The sequence below is a fragment of the Lepidochelys kempii genome, chromosome 1 (genome assembly GCF_965140285.1).
Source record: "Lepidochelys kempii isolate rLepKem1 chromosome 1, rLepKem1.hap1, whole genome shotgun sequence".
Lineage (NCBI taxonomy): Eukaryota > Metazoa > Chordata > Testudines > Cheloniidae > Lepidochelys > Lepidochelys kempii.
The window spans coordinates 229,393,955-229,415,400 of NC_136380.1; the positions used below are offsets into that span (position 1 = coordinate 229,393,955).

General features: G+C 42.6%; 1 protein-coding gene across 5 annotated transcripts in view; it reads right to left on the bottom strand.

Moving 5' to 3' along the window:
- Positions 1–21,446, bottom strand: part of PARVB (parvin beta) — a 97,588-nt gene that overhangs the window by 44,707 nt on the left and 31,435 nt on the right. For all 5 annotated transcript variants that reach the window (XM_073316524.2, XM_073316514.2, XM_073316551.2 and 2 more), the window contains exons 2-3: positions 16,355–16,444; positions 10,294–10,364 (exon numbers count right to left, since the gene is read on the bottom strand). In XM_073316524.2, the coding sequence (XP_073172625.1) occupies positions 10,294–10,364; positions 16,355–16,444 (161 nt within the window). The remainder of the gene's footprint in view (positions 1–10,293; positions 10,365–16,354; positions 16,445–21,446) is intronic.

Here is a 21,446-nt window from a genome sequence, read left to right on the forward strand (position 1 = left end):
GTAGAAATTAACAGAGCTACTAAAATCAGGGCTAAAAATAGAGCACAATTTTTCACAAGTTTCAGCTGGACAACATAGCAAGCCCTTGACTCAGGGTGAACTGGGATAGGTTTGCGGGTATGAACATCACATCTACCCTTTGCTTTAAGCTGCCTGGAAGCAAAAGAAACTTGGTAATAAAAAGAATGCTCTACAAGTCTTTTTTTTTTTTTTTTAATTAAAAATGTTTTGAACAGATTTCCGTGAGACAATAGCAGCAGCTCTTTAATGCTGTGCAGGATATAAGCACATGACTAAAGAGACTCATGTGTAATGTATTTTTCAATGGGGGGGGCAGGAGGGAGATAAGAGTTTAAAGGCATCTGATGACTGAGTGCTCTGCAATAGTTTAGACACTGCTCCTCCGTGAGTTCATAAAGAAGCTACGTGTATCTGCTTTGTCATTCACTCCAGCCAAGCAAACATCACTTCCTCAACGTATACAATAAAGTGTCCATCCTCTCCTCTGTGCACCACATGTCATAGCCCTTCAGTGATCTCTTCTCAGGCCGTGTCTTGATAGGGGCACCAACCCCTCTGTTCTTCTCCTCGACATTTAGACTGAGATTTTTCAAAAGAGCCTACGGGAGTTAGGCACTCACATCCTCTCAGTTTTCAACATGAACTAGGTGTCCTACTGCCTTAGGCTCTTTTGACAATCCCAGCCATTGTCAGCTGGCCAAAGATTACACCCAGCCAAGGCAGAGTAAGTGGGGTGCAACCTGTGTAGAAGAGTTTGGAAGGCATTGCACAATAGGGCAGTGCACGTTACCAGAGCAGCCCTTGCAGACTAGGTCAAGGAACTAACTTATAGCTCTTTTCTGGGGGCAGCAGGGCAGTACAGTCTCGTTGGTAAGGGGGAGAACGAGGTTACAGTAGTTTTTTTAAGGTAGGAAGGAGCCATTACAGTGAAAGGAAGAGAAGAAGGAAATGGGGATTGGGTGGGAGAGGAAGACAGGCCTCCTTTAGCATTACAGACCGTTCACTAACTCCAGTAAAAAGCAACTCCCAATTAACTAGATACTTTCTTGTCTCAGATGGTAAAATAGAGATATTGTAGCCTCTTCCTGAACTACAACACCTTGATAACTGTTGGACAGCAATAGAAAATGTTTAGCGAGAAAGAAGCCATAAAGAAATACACGGTTAGCATCATTCCTTAAAAGAAGAAGGCCAGATTTCTTTTTTCTTTTTTTAAGTGCATTTAGAGCCTGAATGAAGTGGTTAGAGTTTCAAATGTGCAAAAGTTCTCAGCCCACAGCAGCTTCCATTGGAACAATGGCAATTTTTGGGTGCTAAGCTCTTTAAAATCTAGCACAAAAGATTGTGACTGAAGTTACTTCATCACCTTTCTCGTATCACAATAGTGACAGAGAAGAGATTGAGAGAGAGAGAGACCATGGGTAAACAGATTTCAAAAGGATCTATGTGAATTAGGAGCACCAAGCACCATTTTCAAAATAGGAACCTAAATCCCATTGACTTCCCAAGTCACTTAAGTACTTTGGAAAATGTTACCCTATGTAAGGAGTTAAAGTTACAGCACTCACAGTTTAAATTTAGAATAAAAAAGACCTCTTGGCAAAAACACATAAAGGAGAGAGAGAAATAAAACAAGGACTAGTTGGCAGGTTTCTAAAAAAATTAATACAATGGCTACATTTGAAAAGGGGAGAAAAGGCAATAAATGTGAAAACTCATTTAATATGCAGCCCACAATATCAGCCCTCCTAGAGAAAATGATTTTGTAATTAAAAAATAATCCATCTGAACCTTTTTGAAAAAGCCCTCAGAGAATGACAAGAGCTGCAGTTTTCAAAAACCAAAGTTAGCCAGATCGCCCATTGATTTCCTGATTGCAAAAGCTTGTCTTGCTGAGGAAACCTGAACAAATGCTCTTTGCATTGGATCTTTTTAACTCTTTCAAGAGGAGAAACAGGAGTAATTTGGTTTATTTAAAAGGTACAACAGAGACAGAATTTTTTTCTGATTCATTGCCCACAGAGGCGTAACTCTTCATGTCTTCCAAGTCTCCCATTTACACAAAGACAGACACAATCTAGCGAATTTTCTGTAATAGCTGACTGTTTAAGCAGCTCAATATAGGTTCAGACACAACAAAGCACTTAAGCATGTACTTAACTGAGCATGTGAGTAGTCCCACTGGAGTCAGTGGGAGAATCTGTGTGCTCAAAGTTACATGCATGCTTAAGTGTTTTGTTGGATCAGGGCCTTAAATTCCTAAAAGTGGAATTTCTCTTAAGTGTTCTACAGTATTTGGCTAGTAGCAGTTTTAAAACTGCAATAAAATCAACTCCTCTCCCCACCATCACCTCACCTGCTGCCTCATACAGACAGAGACATATAAAAACAATCTGCAACTGTATCAGATCCCCAGACACATATATGCATAATAAATTGCATAAACATGCCAGTGGTGCTTTAAATTTTGACACACATATTTATTAAACCACTTTTAGGACAAACTCTTATGTCTGATTTAATGAGCCATGTTTTATTATCGAGTGCTGGGTTGAAAATTGAAATTGCTACAGGCAGAACCCAGAAATAAAATGGTGTGAATATCCTACAAGGAAAAAAAAAATCTGGTCTGCCTGGCTGACTCGTATTATGGACAGGTACGCTCATTTTTTGCATCAAACTTCACCAGTCCCATAAAGTGCTTTATTAGAAAGGCTGCCTGCCCCAGAGCACGTTGAAACTTGTTCAGAGCAAACTTGCAGAGATCAAGGACAAAGAGCCCTAGGTCACCGCTGTTGCAAATAAAGAACACAAAATAAAAACAAAACGAGTACGTAAGAGCACTTGGCACAATGGGAAAGCAGGAAGCCGAGCAAAGAAAGCCAACTCCAAGCAAAAGGTCATTAAAACAAGAGTTGGAAGAGCCTTCCGCAAGAAAATGTGAAAGCATGCAAAAAACAAGAGAGCTTAGCTCACTTTGTGGTTGAGTGTGGAAACTGCTGGTGTCATGCAAGTCTGCAAGCCTTTTGGCTAAACCTTCAGTGCAGGCTGTTTCTGGACAAGCGTTTTTTTATTTTTAAGACTGAACATCTAGCTTTTTTGAACAAAACTTGCACTGGTTAGTCACATGGTAGGCCTCTGTGAAAACTCGCAAACCCATGCTCAAAGCTCACAGCTTAATGGTTGAAATTTAATTTTTGTCTTCATCAGATCTGACTTACCCAAACTATGCATTTAACCTTGAAGGAGTGAAAACTAAATGAAAATGTTTGTTAAAATCAGGGCTTGACCAAGTATCATTGCTTGGAGCAGGATTCAGTTTAGGAGAGAGTGTTCAAGGTCCAAAACATCTTGCATCATCAGTTGATTTTACAAGGTTTCTGTGTCAAAAATAACTTGAAAGGTTTGGTTGCTGTCGAATCTGAACCTGAAAGGGATAGGTTTCAGGTTTAAATTTGACAACAACAAAATACTCCAAGCTATCTTTGCAAGATTTTGACCCTAAATGGCAAAACCTTGTAAGATCAGCTGATTGTAACTAGGGTGACCAGATGTCCCGATTTTATAGGGACACTCCTGATATTTGGGGCTTTGTCTTATACAGGCACTCTCCAACCTTTGTCCTGATTTTTCACAGTTGCTGTCTGGTCACCCTAATTGTGACAGATGTGAGACCTGGGAAGTGTACGGAGTTCAAACTCCTTCAATTATGCCAGACAGGCATGGACTTTTGAGACAGTAAGTGGGGAATCCCTGAGGAGTGATTAATCCAAATGCCGCAACCCTGGTTGTGCAAAAAAACAGCCTTTTGAAGCTACATCCTGAGGAGAGGGCCATTGACCTGTACCCAGAGACTGGAGATCAAAGGCACAAGAGCTGCATCAAGAAAGAGCTGAACTGACCAATCGGTATCAGTCGGTTTCTGGTTCCCAATTTAAAAACTGACATGAACTTGTAACCAAGGGGCAAAGCCAGTTGTGGGGTTTGAAAGACTGACGCCCACCAGAGCCTTATGTTGGGGTTGGGAATAACCTCTGGTAAGCATTTAGCATGTGTGTAGATTCTTTTATTGTTTTTATAGGTTTTTTTCTGTAATGCTTTTGCCCTAAGAATAAATGTAGCTTTGTGAAGGCTTGTTGGTAAATCGGTGTACAGTGTTATAGCCTCTGGAGAAAAAAGTTAATGACAGGTTCTGTACCCTGCTCAGATCTGTTGGAAAAACCACAGGAAGGTGCAGAGGGACTGCAAGCCTAAACCCCCCTGACTAACAGGAGAGAGGCCAGTTCTCCACACCAAGAGAAGTGAGTGCTGGGAAGTCTAAACCTTAAGTGGATGCCATCAAGGAGGGATACCAAAGGTGCAGTTAATCCTGAAACTATAACACAGATGTTGCAAGATCTCCCTCATCTTGAATGGGGGAAATCTAAGAGAATAGGTGTTTACATGAGATTTTGGATAAAGTTTTCAAAAGTGCTAATTGATTTAGGAGCCTAAATCCCACTGACTTTCAGTGAGATGTAGGCACCTAAGTCAGTTAAGAATTGTAATACTGAGTAGAGAAATGCCTAAATCCTTTAAAAATCTGGGTCTTAGACACTTTTGGAAATTACACTCTTTGGCTCCATCTGGACCAGAACCAAAAGTTAGGCCCCTTCCAGTTTTGGATCCAACAAACACCAGAACACATAGATGTGAGAGTTAAAGGGGATTCAAATCTGCATTACTCTCAAGATCACAATATTTGAAGTTGTTCAGTAGAACTGGAATAGCTTACAAATATCCCTGAGTACACATTAGAATTATTTAAATGGATTGGTTTCAACTATGTTCACATCACTTCGGTGTTTACTCTAGTAAACAATTTAATGGTAGGAATGTTCACCAAAACAGAGAATCTTAAAGCAGCGAGTCAGGATATTAACGGCAAACAAATGTTAAATATGTAAACAAGAACATTCATATTGGAAACCTGATAATAAGGGCTTGTCTACATGGCCCCAGACTTCAGTTTACAGGGGCGTACACTGACGTGCACACCAAAGTGATGGGTTGTAACTGCCCCATGTGGACGCTGCTGGTGCAAACGAAAAGGTACCTAGTTTGCATTAATTTATGTCCACCTGGGGCATTTACAATGCAGCACTTTGGTGTGCGCTACAGTTCACACCCTGATAATCCAAACTGCAGGGTCATGGAGACAAGCCCTAAGAATTATGACATGCTTATCTAATCAGAGAAGAGCCACATACCAAGTGCCTTTAAATATAAAGGGAAGGGTAAACACCTTTAAAATCCCTCCTGGCCTGAGGAAGAATCCTTTCACCTGTAAAGGGTTAAGAAGCTAGGATAACCTCGCTGGCACCTGACCAAAATGACCAATGAGGAGACAAGATACTTTCAAAAGCTGGGAGGAGGAAGAAACGAAGCCTCTCTGACTGTCTGGGTGATGCTTTTGCCGGGGACAGAACAGGAATGGAGTCTTAGAACTTAGTACGTAATCTAGCTAGATATGCGTTAGATTATGATTTCTTAAAAATGGCTGAGGAAATAAGCTGTGCTGAACGGAACGGATATTCCTGTCTGTGTGTCTTTTTGTAACTTAAGGTTTTGCCTAGAGGGATTCTCTGTGTTTTGAATCTAATTACCCTGTAAGGTATTTACCATCCTGAGTTTACAGAGGTGATTCTTTTTTACTTTTTCTTCTATTAAAATTCTTCTTTTAAGAAACTGAATGCTTTTTCCTTGTTCTTAAGATCCAAGGGTTTGGGTCTGTGGTCACCTATGCAAATTGGTGAGGATTTTTATCAAACCTTCCCCAGAAAAAAGGGGGTAAGATTTGGGAGGATTTTGGGGGGGAAAGACGTTTCCAAATGGCTCTTTCCTAATAAAAAACCCGGTTAGACGTTTGGTGGTGGCAGCGAAAGTCCAAGGGCAAAAGGTAAAAGTTTGTACCTTGGGGAAGTTTTAACCTAAGCTGGTAAAAGTAAGCTTAGGAGGATTTCATGCAGATCCCCACATCTGTACCCTAGAGTTCAGAGTGGGGAAGGAACCTTGACACCAAGCAACCCAAGTGACCAATCAAAAGTAACCATCAAAGCTGAATTCCAAATACTCACATAAAATTGTTTGCAAATAAGCCACAGACCAAGAACAAATGAGTTTGAGAAAAGTTTAAGAAGGTCACCCACAGCAAGAAAGTCCAAAAATTCCTGGATAAGCTATTTACTATGAATTATTGCCTCAGTTCTTATGTTTTGATCTGAGCTTCCAGCTTTGGGCCATCTAGTAAATTTCATACAACTCTAATCAGAACCTACAGTTCTACCAAGACCAGAACTGTAATTCGCTACACGCAGATGCAAATGAAGTGGAAAACAAGGACTGATGGCCACTGATGGGATTTATTTGATTATCTAGTTGTTCTTTGCAGCTGGATTTCCTCCTGACCCATTGTGCCAGACTATTTTTAAAATATATAATTATACTACACATCACTTTTTTTCTTTTGTAAGCCCACCTCTAGCTTGTGCTCATTTTCAGTTCTGTAAGAGCAGTCAAAGCATCTATTATAGAGTTCTCCACACAGCAGCCATTTAGTATAAGAGATTTACTATGCTTGCTTTAGCTGAGATGAAAAGTTATTTTCCCTTTTGTTCTTTCTGCATTACAGTGGGATTCTACAGTCTGTCTCCCCCAGAGCTAGGACAGTTATGTTTTAATCACTTCCAAATGCAAACAAAAGCCTGAGGTGCTTAATCCACTACGGATACAATTCTTATTGCAGCAGGGAAGAAGAGATTAAACATCCTTTTCTGTGGAGCCAAAAGGTATTAAACTATATGTCACTATTAGATTCCCTGGTTCATTTTCCCAGGGGCTTCCCTGCCCCGACTCTGCTTTTCACAACATTGATTTGTGAGCGTGTATGTGAGTGGAGTGGGAAAAATTAAGAAGAGGGATTAAAAATACTGTAGATGTATCCGCTTTTTAGAGAGGGGAAAGAAATCCTGAAAAGGTTTAGGATCAAAATTAAAGCTATAAAAGTCACTATTCAGTTTTTCCCTCTTTATTTAATGGTGATCTTAGATTGTAAGCCCTGTGGAGCACAGACTGTCTTGTTCTGGGTTTGTACAGAATCTAGCAAAATGGGGTCCTGGTCCCAGTTAGGGTTCTTAGGTGCTACCACAACTCAAATAATAAACAACAATAGTAATAGACAGCTTAGTGACCCATTAAAAGAATACAAAGCAAAGAGAAGATCAACCCACCACACTTTCATTAAGTCATTCAGGTACAATCACAGCATAATTCAATCCCCTCTCTGCCTCACAGTCTCACACCAAGTTCGTCCTCAGATTCCTTTCCAACTATGCCTTTCCAACTCCTGCTTTAAATTAAGCTTGTGAATGGTTAACGAATATTTACATTTATATATGGCTCTCCTCTCTGGAGTAGCCCCACAAGAATAAACACAAGGCTCTTTTTGGATGGTCCAGAGGAAACAGCCCCTAGTGGTTTCCAGGACATAGGGATCAGTTCTCCATTGCTCAAAGTGGGAGTAAAATCTTACCAGTCTGATTTGTAAGCAACTGTGCTGAGTAATGGTGAACCAGGCCCCGATCCTGCAATGTAACCCATGCATAGAGACCTTTGTGCCTATGAGGAGTACATTACAATATCAGGGCTCAAGTCTTCATCCTTGCTCTAGTCAGATTTTGAGGGGAGGAGAATCTTGCTAATTTGTATTAATGACTCAAAAGATTCATACCTGACCACACCATAAGGGCTTCAAGTCTCACTAAATTCAATAGCAAAGCTCCCACTGATTTCAACAGGATCAGGAACAGACCTTGTAGCAAACTAACAAGATTTTAAATCAAGTGTACTGCATTCCAGAGTGTGCTTGGTTCACTTATTCTGACCACAATCGTTCAGTTTTGATTATTCGTAGGACAGCCATGAACACCCTGTAGTACAGTTTGGAATAGCGGCACAAGACCAGTAGGGTTTTTGCAAGCACTGTTGCGTCTGAGGATTAACACAGTGAGTATGAGTGAGATTCTACAACATATTCAATGGGAATAATATCACGTGTACTTGCACACAGCTCCTCTGTAAAGATGGATTTGCAACTGGACAGGAAGCTGCAGTTATGTTTCTAAAGCGATGTCTTGCCACTGCAGTGCTGATAATACAATGATGGGTGTGTTGTAAGTACATACATAGGCTGCTGTGGTATTTCTTTGAAGCATGCATTCACTCCAGTGATGTAAAGATACCCTGACAAGAATGCATCAAAGCACACGTCCTTGCCTCCTTCATGGGATTACATAATCCAGATTTTTCTGACACATCTAAGCATTATTGCACTGTGGTTTCTATCCAAAGCAATATAAACCAAAAGCCTCGCACGCAGAGAGGCAAGTACAGGAAATGTAGTAAGAAAGTAGTAGGAGCATGAAAGCTTCTGGGAAGAAAGCATGCATTAGGGCAGGGGTTCTCAACCTCTCTCTTTCGGAGCCCCCCCCCCCCCCCCAACATGCTATAAAAACTTCACAGTCCACCTGTGCCACAATAACTGGTTTTCTGCATATAAAAGCCAGGGCCGGCATTAGGGGGTAGCAAGCTGGGCAATTGCCTGGGGCCCCATGTCACTGGGGCCCCGGCGAAGTTACATTGCTCAGGCTTAGGCTTCAGCTTCAGCCCCGGGTGGTGGGACTCAGAGCCCCAGGCTTCAGTCCCATGCGATGGGGCTTCAGCTTTCTGCCCTGGGCCCCAGCAAGTCTCACACTGGTCCCGCTTCGTGGCCCCCCTGAAACCTGCTCACGGCCCCCCCACCCCCAGATCCCTGGTTGAGAACCACTGCATTAGGGTACAAACCTGCCAACACCTCTCTCTCTGCTCCAACCTTCACTCCGTTAACCTCAACGCCCTAACCCTTAAACTGGCCCTTCTAAATGCTACACACTCTGGGTTAGACTCCTCCACCTCACACAGAGCATGAGTAAATGTGTGCGGAACTCGGGCTGCAGTGGGATGGAGTCTACAACCGTTATAGGACAGGCTGTGGGGCAACACTACAGATCCTGAGCTAGAACAACAGCTGCTGCCCCTCCACACACCTAGTGCAGATGCTCCCAGCTACTGGATATATGACAACCACAGATCCAGTCCCTCCTCTAGCACACAGGTAGATCAGAAGCTTCTATTCTCCCTGTCTCATAACACAAAAGCAAAGGGACATTCAATGAAATTGAAAGGAGGAAAATTCAAGACCAGCAAAAGAAAATAATGTTCACACAACACGTAATTATTCTGTGGAACTCATTGCCACAGGGGGTCATTGAGGCCAAGAATTCAAAAAGAGACTAGATATTTATATGGATACCAAGACCATCCAGAGTGAGCATAATAAACAACAAAATATAGTGGAAGGGATGTTAAACTTCAAGCTTTAGATCTTAACCGTAAGCCAATCTCTAGTTTTAAGAGACCAGAATGAGACACCTAAGGCGGGGGGCAGATTATGCCACCTCTGCCTACTGTGGGGTTCTTACATCTTCCTCTGAAGCATCTGGCTCTAGTCATCATAGAGGACAGCATGCTGGACAAGATGGACCTCAGGTCTACTCATTATGGCAATGCCAATAGTCCTATACTCTCAACGCTCCTCTCCACTTGGACCTAGCCTGGACCCACTCCCCCAGTGCGCAAATATGAAGACCACCCTGCACAACCATTTCACCTTCCCCCTTCCTGGAACAGGAGCACTGCTGGGGCTCCACAACATAGAGCATGGGCCCTCCTCCACCATGGCAGAATTTCACACCCAGCGAAAAATCCTGTTCCTCCCCTACATTTCATCCATCTGCACTCCTTTCCTGTAACCCAAACTCACACCTTCCAAAACTGTTTTCCCTGCTACCACAGTGACAGGGAGCCCAGTCTCTCACATCATGAGGAATGGCATTGTGATCATTGCTAGATTCAAGCTGAATTCTGCCTCACTTCAGTATTTAAAGGGATGAAACTGTAGCCTTCATCTCCCCTCCCTTGGCATCCTCAGGCTCTCAGATGTCTGCCAACCTCTTCTCATATCTTCTTTGCTGTTGGCTTTACTTCCTAGCACTTGTACGTGACCTCAATATCCAAGACAGTTCATGAATTATTATCCCTTTACATAGATATATATCTCTGGTTTGCAAAGGATTACATATAGCGATCTAAAGATTTTTTCATGAAAGAAAAACAAGACAAGTATTTACTTCCTACCTTGATCAGTTCTTTGAACTTGGAGTCTTCTTTGGAGTTGGGATCAATCATGGTACGTTCCTCATTTTCCTCTGGCCATTGAGAAGGGAAATGTCTAGTTAGAGCCATGACATGAACACACTGTCGAGGATACTGCAGGAGCTATTATTTATAAAGTTGTCTGGAAGTTGATTAAGAAATGGCAAAGTCTAATCATCATACTAGTGAGGGAACATCAAGTGATCAAAGCATGGGGAATTCTTTAGAGATACACTGAAGGATTACACAGTATTAACTTCCCTAAAATAAGATTCAACTGGCCTTCATCAGATCACGCAGCATAGTGTGTGTCAGGCTGTATCAGCTAGTCTCCTATATAATGTAGGCTCCTTGGGGCAGGGCTATGTCTTTCTCCAGATGGACCAGAGCGCATTAGTGGCACCCAGCTAACAATGATGATCATTTTATCCTTTCCTCAGTTATTTAGTTTTCATTTTAAGCTACATCACTAGACTGCAGCATCCCAAAGAACCCAGTAAGCTCACTGCATTGTGCTCCCTGTAACAGGGGTGATGCTGGATTATGGGTCATCCTCCTTTCTCCTGCCTTTTCAAATTCTACTGTAGAATTTGCTAGCTAGTGAGGACTGAACTTAGTCTGCTGCAACTGCACATAATGCTGAGTCAATGTCCGGCAGCAATACCAAGAGTGAAACTGACAAAGATTTAGGTCAAATTCAGTTGTGCCTGGAGGAAAGTGCCCAGAGCAAGTTTAGCAGAGGTGCAATCTGCTCCATTGCTGTGGAGCTGAAGAGTGGAAAGGAGAGAAATATTTTCTCCTTCTACCACCAAGGAGCTGCCAGACCAACACAATTTGGGAAGGATGGGAGGAGAAGGGAAAAGACACAAAAAGGAGATAGAAACGGAACAGGGACACAGAACAGGAAAGTGGAGTGGAATGAGTGGAAGAGAACAAGGAAGACATACACATGGGAAGTAGAGTGGGGTGGGACAGTTAGAAGGCATTGAGGAGGTGGCTGGCTGCATCAGAACTGGGGACCCAGCTTAGTTCCTCAGTGTTAGCAACAGCTAAGAGTACTGTAGCTAAAGCCACTGGCAAGGAAGCGTAGGGAGTGTCTTTCTACACAGTTTCTTGGGCCAACTGAAAGAACCATGCCAACAGGCTCTGGGGGAAGACCTATCTAGCTCTTCTGAGCTTGAGGAGGGTCTCCATAACACATGGGTGAAGGGAGGAGAGGCGAGACAGATAAAACAAGGAAGAGGAAAGAGAAGGGAAGGTGAAAGACAAAAAAATCCAAAGGAAGAGAGGAGACAAAGGAACAGAAGAGGGAGAGGGAGGAGTAAAGATTAATTTTAGAAAGATGATTGCATTTGAGGTTTTGTCCACTGAGCCAACACTTTGTTGAACTGGTAACAAATACATTCAAACAAAGGCTCCCACTATGTCTTTCCCCACCATAACTGAATGCATCTGTAGGTGCACACAACATTCTATCCTAGACGTGAATATTAAGGAGCAATGTTGTTACAGCCTGTTAAATTCTGGTGCTCCATTTCAACTAGCAAATTCAGCCCTCCCCACCTTTCCTCATTGTAATCTCCTTTGTTGCTGAAATGACAGTTGTGATTTAGTTTAGAACAGCTCCTATAAGTGGAAATGAAAGCACAGCTGCTACACTGCAACAGGAATGCAGCATCACAGCCTTGTTACATGATCCACTGCTCTGCAGCTAAAACAGAACGGGAGGGTTTAACTTTAGCTGTGCACATAGACATACAGGATGAAATCCAGACCTGCTGGAAGTCAATGGCAAAATTTCCATTGACTTCCACGGGCCAGAAGCCCATAGCATACACTTGCCTAAGATTTATGAGGCAGAAGCCTTTGATACATGAAACACATGCCTCACATCTCACTGTACCGTTTAAGAAGCCAGGCCTGCTTGAGTAGGTCTACTCTACAGCTGCGAGTGAGCCTACCTGCCCAGGCAGACTGACTTATGCTAGCTCCGCTCAAGCTAACATGCTAAAAACAGCAGCGTGGACACTGGCCCAGGCAGCAGCTCCACCCGACCCCCCGTGCTGCCACCTGACCTGGTCTACTCAGCCATTTTTAGCACTCTAGCTTGAGCAGAGCTAGCATGAATCCCTCTGCACAGGCTGGGAGGCTCTTTGCAGTGTGGACTTACCCTTTGTGTTGCCTTGATGTACACATGAATGGAAGATGGACAGAGATGCCAACACATAGTACCACAATGTGGTCAACCACACAAACAATATTATGGTCACAAAAAGGAGCTTTGATGGCCACAGTGCCATGGACAGAGAGCCCTCTGACCTGCACCACTATTCAGGCACCAGAACACAACGACCCACTGTCCCAGTATTACAGTTACACTGCTGTTAGTGATGAAGCTCTGCACTCACACTGGGTGGATATGAGAGACTGTACAATTGAGTGGGGTTTCCCTATACCTGCCCAGACATTTGAGCTCAGTTCTTTGCAGGGTGCACAATCTATTAAAAAACAATCAAACTGAACGTTGAAAACGTTTGCCAAATTTTCCACAAACCTAGGAAGAGCTTCTGATTCTGTAAGGTTTCCAGTTTCTTTTGGTTCTTTACTTCCTCTTGGCTACTGGGATGAGTCAAGCAGGCTAATGCTGAGGAAGTTACACCCAGCACACGCCCAGTCCATAAGATTGCAAGCTGGAACTTTCAAAAGAGATCTCACCCATGTTTGTGCAACACCCACATTTCCTGTGTGGGGCCCTAATCTTTCTCAGTCTCTCCCTCCCACCTTTAATAGTTAACAGCGGAGGGAATTAGAGAAGCTCTTTTTGTTTCTTTTTATATAAAGGCCTTGTATCCCATCTCTGAAATGAGTCAATACCAGATGCAGCAGAAGGCAGCATTAGGTCCCCCGCCTTTATTCCATTATGGAATAACCTCTACAGAAGTTAGTTTTCTTCCCCATTCTGGTCAGTCAGTGCCTGGCTTATGCCCAGAAGAATGCAGGTTTGTCTCTCTGGTTTCCTTTGCCTATTTAATGTAACTGTGGGTTTTCCCATTATCCATATAAACAGTTACTCCTTTTTTCAACTGCTCAGAATTATTTACCTCAGTGACATCCTGTGCCAATGAGTTCCACAGGTTAAAATATATATTGATAGGAGGAAAACATTTCCTTTTATCATTTTAAACTTGTTGCTTTTTAATTTCAATGTGCGCCTTCTTGTTCTCATACTATCAGAAAAGATAAATAGAAGCTCTCAATTTACCTCCTCTATTGCATTAATTATTTTATATACCTCTAGCATAGCTCCTCTTATTTGTCTTCTACAAACTAAACATTTATCATCTTTTCAATCTCTCCCACCCTCTGTTCATTCTCCAGACCCATATTTAGTCCCCTTCTATTTTTTCTATATCATCATTTGTGAGATGGGATGACCAGAACCCAATATAGCATTCAAGGCTGGAATGTATTATCCATTTATTTAATACGTACTTTGAGAAAAAGAATGGTCTAGTGGCTAGGCCTAGAGACCTGGAGCTGCGACACCCATGTTCAATTCCCAGTTCTCACACTCCGTGTGAGTTTGGGCAAGTAACTGAGGCTATGTCTACACAATGGACCGCAAGGCTGTACTGCTGCAGCTGCACCACTATAAGGTCTTCCATGTAGCTGCTCTCTGCCAGCAGCAAAGAATTCTCCCACTGGCATAAAAAAATCACTCCCAACAAGCAGTGGAAGCTACATGGCACTGTCCACACTGTCAGTGAAACTTATGTTGGTCAGGGGTGTGTTTTTTTCACACCCCAACTGACAAAAGTTTTGCTGACCAAAGTGCTAGTAGAGACATACCCTTGTGTGCCTCAGTTCCCCATTAGTACAATGGGAATAACAGGAATTCCCTACCTCACAGGGGTGAGGTGAGGATAAATACATAGCCTTAGTCTCTCTCTGCCTCAGTTCCCCATTTGTACAATAGGATAACAGAACTTGCCTACTTCACAGGGGTGTTGTGAGGATAAATACATTGAAGATTGTGAGGTGCTCAGATATTATGGTGACGGGGCCAGGTAAGTATAACAAGATATATATTCAGAATTATATTCGGTCTAATTATTTATACTTCCTAGCATTTATTTGCTTTTTTGACCACTGCTACACTATAAGCCAGGGATCGGCAACCTTTGCCACACGGCCCGTCAGGGAAATCCGCTGGCAAGCCGGGACGGTTTGTTTACCTGCGGCCTCTGCAGATTTGGCCAATCGCAGCTTTCACTGGCCGCGGTTCACTGTTCCAAACCAATGGGGGCTGCAGGAAGCGGTGGCCAGCACATCCCTCAGCCTGCGCCACTTCCTGCAGCCCCCATTGGCCTGGAACACAGGGAGCTGCGTTCGGCCGAACTTGCGGACGCTACAGGTAAACAAACCGTGCAGGCCCACCAGCGGATTTCCCTGACGGGCTGCATGCCAAAGGTTGCCAATCCCTGCTATAAGCCAATGTTCCCATTGAGATGCCCACAATGACGCCAGGTTTTTTTTCTTGTTGTTAGTTAATTTAGAAGCCAGCACGATGTGTGAGGATTTCAAATTATTCTTTCTGGTGTGCAAAACTTTGCACTGGTCAACACTGAATAACAGTGCCATCATGCTGCCCAGTCATCTAGCTTAATTGGGTCCCTCTGGATTTCCTCAGAGACTACTCTAATCGTAACTACCTTAAATACGCTATCTGCTCGTTTTTCCATCTCACTGCTCACCTCCTTTTTCAGATCATTAATGGAATACACTAAAAACATCAGACCTTGGCAAGAACCTTGGCACACCCCACCATGAAAACTTTTGGTATGTTGAAAATTGTTCCTACTCTATTTTCTGTCTCTTGACCAGAAACCACTGTATTCTGAACCACAACAGTACTTTTCATCTCATCCCAAGACTACTTAGGTCAGGTCTACACTACCGTGTAAATCCACCTCTTACCTCGCTCAGGAGCGTGAAAAAGACACCCCCCTGAGCGACACAAGACCTAAGCGCTGTCCACAGCAGCGCCACATTGGTGGGAGACGCTCTCCTGCAGACATAACGTCCGCCTCGCACAGAGGTGGAAAAATTATGCCGACAGGAGAGCACTCTGCCATCGGCATACAGCGTCTTCACCAGATGTGCTGGTGCACAGCAGCACTGGTGCAGCTGCGCCGATCTAGTGCTTCTCGTGTAGACCTGCCCTTGGTTTCCTTAATATGTGGCATTTTGCCAAAAACTTCTTGAAAGTTCAAATAAAATTATATTTATGGGCTCCTCTTTTATCCACTGTTTCACTGACATTCTCAAGTTCTAGTAGATTGGCATCCTTTACAGATGCTATGCTTGTCTGTCTTATCATATGATCATCTAGGTGTTTTATAATTCTATTTTTAATTACTGTTGCTTACAGTTTCTCTGGTACTGGAGTAAGGCTCAATGGTCTGTAATTCCTAGGATCACCACTAGCACCTTTGTTAAAGTTCGGTACAGTATGTGTTACTACACCAGGAACCTGGAGGGTGTAAGTGATATAAATGAGAGTTTCAATATTTATATGAGCACTTCAGCCAATTCATTCTTTCAGAAGTCTTGGAACACGACCCCTGGTGGCTTGCTGCCCTTTAATTTAGCTGTTTGTTCCAAGGCCTCCTCTTTTGATATGTCAATCTCTGACAGTGTCTCATCCTCATTACCTGAAAAGACTTTAGTTCCAGGTTAGGTATTTCCTCAATATCCTCTGTGATATGGAATGATGCAAAGAAATCAGTTAGTTTCTCCGCAATGCCCTTGTCTTCCTGATAGTCCAATTCTCTTGCTAGCTTCCTGGCTCTAACATACTTGAGTAGTGGACTCGCTGCTGTTCAAATTTTCTCTCAGCCCTTCTAATTTTTATTTTACATTTTACATACCATAGCTCATGCTCATTTCTATTGGCTTCAATTAACTTCAATGTTCAATACCTACGCACATACTGATCTCCATTAACACACACCCACTTATGCCTGTAGCATTAATACTGTACCTAATAGGGTATCTTCAGGGTGGATATCAATGGTGGTGGGAGACATTGGAGCGTTGATAGCATTTTTGCCCTCTTCCTGCAGGTCGCTCACTGAAGAGAAGAAAGGAAAAAGAAAAAAAGAAAAAAAACTTTTGTAAACGCAGAATTTTGTACATTTTACACAATTTTTAGCTACAGTGGGAGAATACATCCGGCAGGCCCATTTCAAAGCAAGTTTACAGCTTATGGAAATAAGAACCACAGCCGCTGTGGAATAGAATCAGAGAGTCAAAACATTTTGCCGTTTCATAAACAGCTGGTTAGCCTGGTGATTTAGCGGAAGTTATTTTGCAGGATCTTGAGCTTGCAGTAAAGACTAACTCAGAATTTCCATTTCCCACACTGGGAAGTGTTTAGAGCTCTGTGGACTCTCTCTCAGTCTGGAGTAAAGATTGTTCCTTTTGTGCACCTCATGGGGCTGCACATGAGACAGAAAGGGGAACTAAACACTAGTTCTTCTATGACGATAAGAATAATCTTTTCCACCTACGGTGACCAGATGTCCCGAATTTATAGGGACAATCCCGATTTTGGGGTCTTTTTCTTATATAGGCTCCTATTACCCCCTACCCGGTCCTGATTTTTCACACTTGATATCTGGTCACCCTATTTCCACCTGCAAGGATCACTATGTGCAACTATAATTAACAAAAAGCCTGAAAGAGCCCAAGGAAGACTTGAGAAACAGCAAAAGGGGTTTTAGTCCAACACTGGCACTGACATTATAAAGAGGCATAGTATGGGCTAGGGGATCAAGCATAAGACTGGAATCTTTGAACTCAAGCTGTAAACCCAAAGCTGCCACTGACCTCTCCGTAGGATCTTGGGGAAGTCGCTCAACTAGTCTGAGTCTCCATTCAGCCATTTCTAAAATGGATCTTTAGAGCAAGTTTCCAGGACTGTCACTCTGTATGCCCCTCTGAAGCCTAGAATGTCTGTTGAATCGGGGGAAGCGATGGAAACAGCAGCAAGCATGGCTGAAAGTTATTTTTGCCCAGAATACCACTGGGTTCACTTATGCCGGCATTCACGGTCTGTTACCATCCAGTTGTTAAGTTCTCAGCCATTTTGATTTTATGAATTACACCCATGTGACAGTAAGGCATGTATCTATGATACTCCAAGAGTCCTATTCCACTGCAATATCCGCAGTAACTCAACGAATCACCACCCTTTCTTTACAGCTAATTTTCGTTCAACAACAATTTCATTGGTTGTATGAGGGAGACTGAAGAGATGGTGGATTACTTGGCGCAGCTGTCACAGTTCCTCAAAACCACCCACACAACACCACAACCAGCACATATAATAACCCAAACATACATAACCCCTCATGGCAACACCACCCCCGCCCCCATCCCATTCACAACTCACACAAATCAACACATCTCCCCACACAATCCTCCTACAAACAAATCAACACAACTGACCCACGAAATAATCCCAACTGTCTCTCTGAAGCCTAGAATGTCTGTTGAGTCAGTATGAACGGATGGAAACGGCTACAGGCATGGCTGAGAGCCCTTTTTGTTTAGCATATCACCAGGTTCAATCAGCACTGGGATGTTCAGCCATTTACAGCTTCTTTTAGTTTTTTTAAAAACACACAACTTTACAAATTACACTGCTGCAGCAGTATGGCCTTTCAGCTACTAATATTAACATACCTAACTCTCACCAGTGTTGGATGGAATAACAGTGCTTGTGCACAGTTAGAAAAAAAGCAAAAGAATTGTATGTGCTATTAGTATCATCACATGTTATTAACGGATATTCACTTTAAAGCTCCTATGGATAACAAAATCAACCACTTATTTTAAGTTAAAGGAACAGATGGGTTTGAAATAAGACAAAAGCACTGTACAAGGAAACTATGTAGGCTACTGTAATACACAGCAGCTCAGTGTGGTGCTCTGCTGATCTCTACTAGTGGCTGGTATAGAGATTGATGAGCCTGCTACCAGCCTTGGCTAACAGCTGGTTTACTTTAGCTCAAGAAGAGAAGGTTCATGCTACTAGATCCAGAGGCACCATGTTCAATCTCTGCTGACAACAACCCATTGCAGGGCCTGGTGCTACACCGTGGTTAGGGATGGATAAAGTCCAGTAAAAAATAAAAACACACGATCAATCTTCACCCCCCTAGGTTGAAGCTTGGATAACTTTTGCTGCTGCTGACATGTTCAGTTTCACATCCTTCTGCACTGCATGGTCACGGTGAGGAGTGAAGGTGGAAATGCCAAAATATCATGAGAAAGCAGCTCTTGCAGTATTTCGGACCCATCTGAAGGCGGCAGTAGAATTAAGGTAGAATCCTTAGGATCTGGTCTCCCTAGGCTATCACGCTTTGAAGGAAGATCAGGAACCCAGGAGTGGAAAAAAGAATATCATCAAGAGCAGTGAGAGTTAGCAAAGGACTATTGGATAGGGGAGAGACAGGACTACGTAAGGGGGAAAATCTCAAAATTATGGTGGATCCTGGTCCTATTTATCCTTAATCTGCTTTTACCATGAAATGCTAGAAATCTCCTGTTCTCATGAGATTAACAGACCAAGAAAAAGTTAGAATACATTAGGGTGGTAGATAAGCTGCCACATTTATGGATGTTTCTCCCAACCTTTTTAGGTTTGCCTATTGTAACCCACACACCTCCTGGGTGTGGTGTTCTGTCCCATCGAGTGGCACTGAGACCACTGAGAGAGAGATTAATGAGTCTGCTCTACAGCCTTAACTAACAGCCATATGGCTTTCGTTTCATTCCTATAGCTCCAGAGGTCCCAGGTTCAATGCCACCTGCCAACAACTGGGGGTCTGTCGACGTTACAAGTGGAGGCTTGTCCGGGATTTCAACTGGGAAGTCTCTGAAGCTCGGGATGCACTTCCTCAGCTAGGGGAAGTATGTAACGCATACACCTTCTGGATGTGGTGTTCTGTCCCATTGAGTGGCAACGAAACCACTGAGAGAGAGATTAATGAGTCTGCTCTATAGCCTTAGCTAAGGGCCATATGGCTTTTAGCTCATGCAGTAGAGGCTCATGCATTAAGCTCCAGAAATCCCAGGTTTGATTCCACCTGCTGACGACTGCGGTTTGCCAGCATTACACTATCACCAGCTTCACATAGCATTGGCCACCGAGGAAGAGTGTGGTGGACAGGGATACAAAGACCTAGGTTCCAAGGCACAGTAAAAGCAGAACTTTAAGTTTGCAGATAACCAGTCCTTCTCCGACCTACCAAAAAAGAGCAACATCACTCCAGGAATGACAAGAATGTTTTCATTGTCTGTGCAGGAGACTACACAGGAGGCCAAAGTCCTTGAGGCTCTTTTGGGGCAAAGCAAGGATATCCATATAAACTGGGAAATAACCACAAGCTCAAAAGAGCAGTCCTTTCCTAGGGAAAAAGGCAATCTAAACCCCATCAATCTCCCATCAGGCAGTTCTTTAAAAATATATCCCTACTCCCCTTTCATGCAGTGAAATCAACCCATATACTCTAGCCATTTATATATATATTACACATGTCACAAAAAGTCCCATGTCACCACTCTCCACCTCCCCACCATACAGAAAGAGGATAACAGAGAATTAGAATGCTTGGGACACACACGTGATAATCTCCATGCAACATTTCACTGGCATCCAAAGAGAAGGCACTTAAAACCATTTATCACTTTTCCTAATGAGGATTTCAAGAGGTGAACTAGTTTCTGCTTTCTGGCAGACTATCAAGTAAGTATAAATTTCCTGAATGCCACATGTTGTCCTTATGTCCCCAGAAGCAACAAATGCCAGATTCATACATTTTGAGAGCCTATGGATTAAGATCCATGTTAAAGTGACCTGCTAGAGTTAATATGCAACAAGAGTGTGTGCTGCCGGTAAGAAGGTACAGCTCACTTTTGGTATTGTATACTTCTTGCAAAAGGACAGGAGCAAAACTGCATCCTCTACTATATATGGAATGTGTTGTATATACTGTAGCTTTTTACTTATACATAGTTAATTAAAAAAAAGACACTAAAGACATCTGGATTTTATTAATTTTTTCAAAATTCCCCTAAACAAGAAATCACAGAACTAAAAAGTCACATGCTAAGTTGAGTGTCTTTTCATAGCATGGCATCCTCTCTATGTGCCCACTAAGGGCTCAATCCTGCAAAACCTTACTCCCTCAAATAGTCCTTATGCTGAGAAGTCAATGGAAATACACGTGCAAGTAGGAATACTCACAAATAAGGTTTTGCAGATCTGGAACATGGAGATTTTCAAGAGCTTCCCAAGAGATTTGGACACCCAAATCCCATTCAACCAAGTTGCCTTTGAAAATCCCAGTCTAAATTATTAACTCTTCATGGCAGAAGTTTTATCTTCATTATTAGTAGCATTTACATCATTACTGTAGCACCCAAAATATCCCATCAGGACCAGTGCCTCCCTGCCCTGAATGTTAGGGAAAGATAGATGATGAGACAGTCATTGCCCTGGAGAACAAATATATTTTAGAGTACCTCACACCCACTGTGCGCTAAATAAATACTCAAGATGCTTTCAGAAAACTACATTTAAACAAGATAGTCTTTTGAAGAGACTTGGAAGGATTACATTTTTTAAATCAGTAAATGTCAGCAAACGTCATCTTCACCATACACACACACACACACACACACACACAGAAAAAGTATTTCCATCACTAATCGTCAAAATTTACAGAACAGCAAAGTCAGAAAAATGCTATTTGAGAACTTATTATGGTTTGATTTAAGGACATTTACTTTGCACGTTTTTGACATCTGATGTTGTATCAGGTTATAAAGCTTAACATTTGGAATCCTATCTGCCGCCATTAAAGCATTATTGTCTGGCCTCCCCCCATAATTTCCCACAACTATGACAACTGAAATTGAAAAAAATGCTTTAAAATAATCGTTGCTATTATCCATCGAAATTGTCCAGAAAAATAAAATTCTGCCAAGCCTACTTTTAAAATGCAGCTAAATTGCTTTTATTCCCCCAGGAGTTTGATTAAAAAAGGAAGCTCTCTGATCAGAGT